The 7,980-nt window shown below is 66.0% G+C and overlaps 1 protein-coding gene across 2 annotated transcripts in view; it reads right to left on the reverse strand.

Annotated features, from left to right (window-relative positions):
• The window catches only part of KLC3 (kinesin light chain 3), an 8,898-nt gene extending 7,207 nt beyond the window's left edge, over window positions 1-1,691 (reverse strand). Inside the window, exon 1 of one of the 2 annotated variants that reach the window (XM_067556512.1) lies at window positions 1,003-1,691. In XM_067556512.1, the coding sequence (XP_067412613.1) occupies window positions 1,003-1,148 (146 nt within the window). In that variant the 5' untranslated portion in view covers window positions 1,149-1,691. The remainder of the gene's footprint in view (window positions 1-1,002) is intronic. The other variant, XM_067556513.1, reaches the window with a different exon arrangement.
• Between the last annotated feature and the right edge of the window lie 6,289 nt (window positions 1,692-7,980).

Below are 7,980 nucleotides of genomic sequence, written 5' to 3' on the forward strand. Positions count from 1 at the left end.
GTGCCCGAAGGCAGAGCGAGGTGCTCGGCGTGCAGCCCAAGCAGCAGGCCCCAGCCCCGCCCTGGAAGAAGGGGGGCCTAAGGGGTGGAGGGAGCTCAGCTCGCTCGCAGCCTGGGTGGGGTGCACATTGGGTGCCGCGTTGCCTCCCTGTCCCGAGAACCAGTCCTGCCGGCCTGACGCAGAGCAAGCGCGCTCACGCTAACCAGCCCAGCCTGCAGCAGAGCGGGCCCGGCCCGGCCCAGGAACAAACACCGTGCACGGGCGTGCGCACCCCCCAGTTCACCCATGGCACCGGTGAGTGCCAACAGGACACACGCGGCATCCCCCTGCCTTGCGTTGCACACGCATGTATAGAAGTGCAACGTGCACCATGTGCAGGGCACGTGCACACTCAGTCCATGGACATGCACACAGGGTCCATGCACGCACGGTCCATACACAGGTGCACATACAGTGCATGCTCACACAGTCCCTGCACACGTGCACATACAGTGCATGCTCACACAGTCCCTGCACGCACGCACGCACGCACACACACTGCATGCTCACACAGTCCCTGCACACGTGCACATACAGTGCATGCTCACACAGTCCCTGCACGCACACACACACGGTCTATGCGCGCGCACACGGCCCATGCAGGCGCATGCTGCTGTTGCTGTGCAATGCACGCGCGCGCGCGCGTGCACACCAGCAGCCAGGCACACACACGCTGGCTGCACGCCCGGCCGGCCCGGCGCCCGTCTGCGCAGCGCGCATTGTACGCGCAGAGACACGCGCAGCGCGCATTGTACGCGCAGAGACACGCGCAGCGCGCACAGGCCCCGGCCCCTGCTCCCCGCAGCCGGCTCCCCGCGGCGCCCGGCCCCTCCAGCGCCCGTGCCAGGCGCGGCTCCGACCTGCAGGAAGCGCGGGGCCGGTTCCCGGCGCTGTCTCTGCCCTGCGTCCCAGCCCGGTCGGGCCTCGCCGGCGATCCAGGCCCCCGGCCCCGCCGGGACCCACCTGCCAGCCGGGCTGGAGCATCCGCCGCCTGCGCCGCGCCCGGAGCCGCTGCCCTCCCGCGGCTCATCCCTCACCTGCTGCCATGGGGCGGCGCCCACAATGCACCGGGCTCCGCCCCCCTCCTGCTCCCTCCCGGCCGGGGCCATCTTCAGCCGGGGTGGGGCTGCCCCCCAGAGAGGGGAGCGGGCCGGGGAGATCCGCGCTGGGCCGCAGCGCCCCCGATCCCCCTTCCCCGGCTGCGGTCGCTCCCAGGGCCGTGGTTGAATTGCGTGGCGCAGCCGGGGCCGCAGAGCTGCCAGGAGCCGCAGAGCCACCGCGCAGCCAGGCAGGGAAACCTCCCGCCCGGTCCCCCGGCTCCGTCCTCTCCTCCAGGCCCTGCGCTTCCCACGGGGCAGCAGCCCGCCCCGGCTCTCCCCGCCCGTAGCGAGCCCCGCTGGTGCAGCGAAGGCGGGGGTCGTTCCCGGGCGCACAGGCCCTGGGCACCCCAAAACCCCGCGGCGAGGGCGTCTCCAGCTCTCGGGGTTCTGGGGGTCGTTCCCGGGCGCACAGGCTCTGAGCACCCCAAACCCCGCCGGCACCGGGACTCGGTCTAGTTCCTCCTTGTCTGCTCCAGCCGTGAGCAGTGTTCATGGCGAGTGGAGAACCAGCAAAGGGGACGCCAGGCCCTGGGGCCTCCTGCTCTGGCCTCAGGCTCCTGCACCCTGGCCTGGTTAACCTAAGGTCACCTGGGGTCCAAGCGTGGTTTGGCTGGGGGGGGAACAGCGAGTCACCGACAGTCACTTTCTTCTGACACTGAACAAGGAGCTCTGGGAGCAGAAGGACCCCGTTGTTCCCACAGCTGCCCTCTCTCTTCTGTCCCCCAGAGCCGCTGCCTGCCCCATCCCCTCCGCCCTGGTGTCCTGCCCTGGTCCAGTTTGTCATGGGCTCAGGGCCAGGACTTCTCTGTAGGACTGTGGCCCTGTGCTGGGCGAGGGAGTCACACAACCCCCCCAGTGGGGTGCAGGGTGCTGTCTGCCTTGCCCAGAGCTCCTTGCTCCCCACAGGGTCCCAGCGGCAGGAGTCAGGGGTCCAGTGTCGGTCAGGCCACTGCAGTGGCCAAGGCCCAAGCCCCATGGGCCTGCCATGTCAGCCTCACACTCTTTACACCGACCCCCTGCAGGACAGAGCCTCGCCCCCGTGGTGCTGGAGCAGGTGTCGAGAAGGGCAGTGCCCTACACGAGCCCCTTGTTCAGGGCTGGCAGACAGCGGCTCTGTGACTGGCCTGTGTCGCGTGGAAGGAGGGAGCTGGACGGCTGCAGGGGGAAGAGAGGCAAAGGAGCCAGATGCGCCAATCGGGAGGTGGAGAGATGGAGGACTTGGCTCGGTGCCCAGGGAGGGAACTGGGTGTGTGGCGCAGGCCACGGCATGAGCTGGGCTGCTGCCACGGGCGGGGGCCCCCCTCGTGGTTTGGGAGGAGTTGGCTCTGCTGCGGCTTGCCTGTGCTGACGTTGCTTTGGGAACGGTGCCATGCCCAGTGCCAGGCTCGCCCAGTCCTGGGGCAGCAGCCCTACCCGGTGCCCAGGAGAGCTGCCCTGTAAACCAGCCTGTCTCCTAACCTGGCACTTCCGGGGCCCTCCCAGAGGCCGTGCTCATGCCCTGCAGGCTGGGATGGAACTGGGACGCTGGCCCCAGCCCCTGCTCCCCAGGCCAGGCCAGCTACCCCCCCCCGCCCTCAAATCAACCAGAGGAGCCGGGGTCCCCTTCCTCACCGGCTGAAAACCTCCCCCACCCCAGCCTGGTGTGCAGGCACTAGAGCAAATCCGGCCAGCAGGCGGCTTCCAGAGTGCCTGAGCGTGTGGGGAGGCATGCCAGCTTGGAGGGGGGGTGATGGGGCCTAGCACCCCCCTGGGGCATGATCCCAAGCGGTGCGATTCAGCCCTAGCCCCTTGCAGCTCCAGGGCAATCCCGCCCCCTCCAGCATGGGGCCCTGGCTGGGTGATACCAGCTGGGAGCTGCTGTCTCTCTTCCTGGCTTTGGAATTTTTTTTTCCCCACCCGCGCTTGGAGGCGTCTCTGTGCTGAGCACCAGGGGGCAGGTTGTGTGTGTGTGTGTGTGTGTGTGTGTGTGTGTGTGTGTGGGGGGGGGGGAAGGGGACTGTTCTCTCCCCAGTGACATCCACTCATCTCCCCCCTGCTGGGATCAGGGTGGGGCAGCTCCAGGCAAGTTCAGTGCAACCGTCTGACCCATTTCTGAGTCCCACCTGCTCTCGGCCCCGATGATCCCCGGTGGCTGTGAGCTCTGCAGGGAGACGGGTGCCGTGTGCAGAGCCCGGACAGTCTTGTGTCAGGGGATGGGTCTTAAGCCAGTGGGGGATTCCCCCTCTCTGTTGCCCTGTCCCCGTGTAGGGACCTGCTTTTCCCATGCCGCTGACCAGTGGCTCGACCCTCCTGTTGCGTGCCGTCGGGCAGGGGGTCCGCTGCCCCTTGGGCTGCTGGTGCTGAAATGCTTCTGGGCTCCTGTGCCGTGGGCCAGGCTCCAGCCAGCTCTGGCAACATCAGCACCCCGCATTTTGGAGATGCTGTTGGAGTGGGGAGGGCGTCTTAGCTCAGAGCCCCTCCCTGCCCCCCCAGTGCCACCTGCCTCCTCCCCACCCAGCTGAGCTGCTCACCCTGTTATTCTGCCCTCCCTCCTTTTGGGAGATCCTCACCCACTGCATCTCCCCCCATCCCTCCCCAGGTGCGCCGTCCCGCCAGTGAATCGGGCTGGCACACTGGGACTCCCACCCCATATGTAGCTGGGTGCTGAGGCGTGTGTAGATCTCCCACCCACCAGCAGATGGCGCCACAGAACAGTGGAGCCTGCACCTGCAGGACAATAATGCACAATTCCCACACAGACTTGTTTTGGGGTGTGGGTGTGTGGGGGTCAATCCCCCCCCAGTCTCCCCACATACAACTGAGGGGGTTTGGGGAGGATCAGGGGGGGCGGTCCAGAGAGGACTGGGGAGGTGGGTGTGAGGTCGGAGTGGATTGGGAAAGGGTGGGGGCAGGTTAGACATAGAAGGGGGGCGGTTCAGCAGGTGCCGTGGAAGTAATATTTAATATCTGGGTTGGGCCCCAAAGATCACGTCTTTGGAAAATGAACCGCTTGCATGTAAATCACTCCTGTCTGTGTGTGCTGCAGCCAGCCACACCCTGGCTCTTACCAGCTTTAAAAATCTCCACAGGGTGGCCCCAGCACACTCCCGGCCCCAGGTTCCACCCCCAGAAATGTATGTCCTGGAGTGCCCAGCCCTCTCCTGGAAAATATAGTGAGACTGTTGTTTCTTTAAAGGAATAATATGCACACGACGTGTTACCCCAAACGGAGTTACCCAGACACTTCAACCTGGACATCCGGGTTAGATACAACAAGAAAACAAGTTTGTTCCCTACAAAGAGAGAGATTTTAAGGGAGTATAAGTAATAAGGCATAAAAGTCAGCAATGGCTACAAGAAAAATAGAGATAAAATGCTTACTGGTGCCTCACTTGACAAACTACGTTCGATTCAAAGCCACGTTTTCTCACCACATGCTTCCAGCACGTGGACTGCCCAAGCTTCCCCTCTCCAGCCTACTCCAGACTGCTCCACCGGAGGGCGGGGGATGAACAACTTGGGAGCAGAGGGCAATGTCTGGCAGAGATCCAGGTGTGCCCCCCTCTCGATGAAGCATTCATAGGCTCAGGCTGCCGAGCAGTGGTTTCCTTTGGGATCAAGGAATCCCAGGGCCCGGCGGGGTCTGAATAATACTCATTGCATGCAGCGCGCCAGACCCAGCTCCTCGCCTCTGCATGGTTCCGGTGACTTCGGACCCATCGAAGGCCGGGGCGCTCCTACGCTCTGGTCCAGCTTGCGGCCCAGTTCCCAGCGGCGCGGGCTCCTGGGTGTGAGCGCGACGGGCAGCAGGGGCGTCTGGCTCACAGCTCCCTAGCCACTCTGCCATGTCTTGGGAAACGGTGGCTTGGGTGGCCTCCGGCGCTCACAGCCCCGGTGCTGAGCCCAGTCGTGGCCCAGAACCTGCGGGATGGGAACAGCAAAGTATCCTTGGGTCTCCTTGGTGCCCCCCCCGCCCTCCGGGTCCTGGTGCTGGGCTCAGCGTGACCCATGGTGTGAGTTAGAGCAGCCTCAGGGCTGGGCTAAGTTGCGCCCGGCGACCCGTGGCCCCAAAGAACTATCTCGGCAGCCAGGGATGGTGCGAGCGCATTGGTGTTCGGCCCTCCCCTCCTCCCCCCGCCCCACCACACTCACTGCTGTGCAGAGCTACTTCCCGTGGGGATTCCCCTGCAGTGGGGTGAAACCCTCAGAGCCACTGGGGGTGCAAAGGGGCTGGGAGTGGGGCTGAAGATCTGGCCCTGGGCAGGCTGTGGGAGCTGAAGGGAAGCAAGTGCCGCTACTGAGCCCCGGGAGCTGGGAGGGGCCCTGCCCGTCACCCCGCCCCCCCCAGACATAGAGGAAGCAGCTCCTTGGGCAGGGGGTGGCGGTGCAGAGCTGCACCCCCTCCAGCTCACCACCCTGGGGCATGCCATGCTGCCGGGGAAGGCAGGTCTCAGGCCAGCTCCTGGAGGCATCATCCGGCTGGGCGCAGCCTGCCTGGCCTCTCAGAAGCAGCTGATTTACGAGGAGCTGCAGCTCCCTGCCGGGCACCTGGCAGCTGCAGGCCCTATAAGGCCTGGAAAGGGCCAGGCACAGGCCCTGGCACAGGTGTCCCTGAGCTGGTGTCACGGGACAGGGAACTTCCCCGTCCCAGACTGAGCAGGTGCCCAGCCTCGGGGCAAGGGCACGGGCAGGCCGGGGCTGCTTTCCACGGACAAAGGGGCCAGGCGCTGAATTAGTCCCTGAAATCACCCCTCGCCCAGTCTCAAGGCCCCAGGGAAGCACCCCCTACCTCTCTTGGCCCCTCCACCCCATGGGGACGTTAAGGACAGAAGCACTCACCCTGCCTGGGGAGGGTCGGGGTGGGTGGGGGCAGTAGCTGTATGGAGGGGATGTGGATTGGGCCCTGAGGGCGGAATCGGGGCCGGGGGGGAGGGGGAGCCTCAATTCACCCCTCCAGGCTGCTAAGGTGTCATGTGGGGCAGGGATGGGGTGGATCCTACCAGAAGAGGGGGCAGAAACACTCAGCTCCCCTCCTGCCCAGGGCTGGATCCATGCCAGGGCCGTGACCCGAGGCCGAGGCAGATGGAGGATGCGTGGGGACAGGCAGGTGTGGGTGCTGCACCCAGTGTGCTGGGGACGCTGCCATCCCCGGGAAGGGTAGAGGGGGGGCTGGCAGGGCCCGGCCCGGGCTGGCACCACACACACACCTGGGCGCATCTCGGCCCGGCCCAGCGGCTCACGGCTCACTATGGCCTTGGCTGGAGACACACCCAGGGCCTCTGAAGTGGAGCTGGGGGGAGCCTCCCCTCCTGCCCTGGGGCCAGGCCTTGCCCCCCCGCTGGCCAAGGGCAGGTCTGGGGAGCTGGCCTGTGCCCACCCAAGCCGGGACAGAGGCTCGGCACCGCAGACCTGAGAGCCTGCAACCACCCCCCCCTCTTCTCCCCACACACTCTGGTGCAGCAGGCGTGGCTCCCCGGGGGTCCAGGCTAAGGAGTATGCGTGGAAAGTGGGGTCAGGGCAGGTGCTGGGGGAAGAAGGGCCCCGGGGGTGATCACAGCGCGTGGCGTTAATCACGGGCACCAGGCCATAGGGGCACCGGGGTAATTAGTGCTCGGTTCCTGCTCCTCCCGGCAAGGGGTGTAGCCGGGCCCTGCCTCAGGGCAGATCCCAGCTGATGAGCCCTACAGGCCATGCTGGGCGGGGGCAGCTCCTGAGGGGCAGGGCGGGCGAAGGGGGTGGGGGGTCGGGAGCAGCAGCCAGGCTAATGCAGGCCCAGGGTTGCCGGGTTTGGTTGGACGTATTCCTGGAGGTTTCATCACCTGGCATAACCTCTCATTCCTGGAGGGCTGGCAACCCGACCAACCCATGGAGGGGTGGGGGGCAGTGCTGGGTCTTGGGGCTCCTGCACCAGGGGGATTTGGGGTCTCTGCAGCAGAAGGGGGGGGGTCACCCTGTGCCCTGCTGGGGTGGGGATCGGTGTTCCCAGCAGCTCTGCACGCTGGAGGACCCCCAAAAGCGGGTCGTTGGCGTGACACCTCTAGGGCTGAGAGAGCCGCTCGCTGGCATTCGCCCCGGTTGGTACCGGCCCCGGACCTGAGGCATGGAGAGGGGAAGGGACCTGGTCAAGGTTACGCACTGGGTCAGCGGCAGAGCTGGGGCAGAACCCAGGAGTCCTGGCTCCCAGCCCCAGCCTCTAGCCACTGGGACGCTCCAGTAGACGGCAGCATATGGCTGTGAGCGCCCGACCTTGGGGTGGCGTCCAGAGGCTGCTCAGGGAATCTCAACCTGGGCTCTCCTAGGCCAGCTCCGTGGGCCAGGAGTGCATCAGCTGGCTCATGAGACGCTGACCCTGGCACAGGACTTTACCAGTCATTCAGGCACCCCCCCCCTCTCCCCACGCTGCTGGGTAAGATGCTGCCTGCCCTGCCCTGCCTTGCCTGGCATCATTGCTTACGTACCGCCAAGGCACGGCTGGGCAGAGGCTCACGGCACCGAGTCATAGCCAGGCGCTCCGAGCACAGGGCCCGTCTGTAGGAGAAGGTGACATCAGGGTCACGCCGGCTGGTCCTGGACAGAATCCCCTGATGGCCTGCCTTCATGTGTGTCCCTCGGTGTCCGGGTGGCCAGGGCAGAGGCTGGCGCGTGTGCATCAGCTCCCCCCACCCCCCCCAGCGCTGCCAGCACGGAGCAGAGCCAAGCAACAGGTACTGGCCGCGGGGACGACCCAGTCAGGGCCTGCAGCAAAGAGCGTCAGTCCCAGGACCCGCTGGCCACGCAAAATCAGACTGCATGTGGCCAGGGCAACCTCCCCCAGAAGGGGGCGCTGTGGGGAGCGGGGCAGGAGCTCTGGCTGTGGGGGGGG

Source organism: Emydura macquarii, unplaced genomic scaffold (assembly GCF_026122565.2).
Source record: "Emydura macquarii macquarii isolate MOO-44397 ecotype Brisbane River unplaced genomic scaffold, CSIRO-AGI_Emac_v2 contig_1790, whole genome shotgun sequence".
Classification (NCBI taxonomy): Eukaryota; Metazoa; Chordata; order Testudines; family Chelidae; genus Emydura; species Emydura macquarii.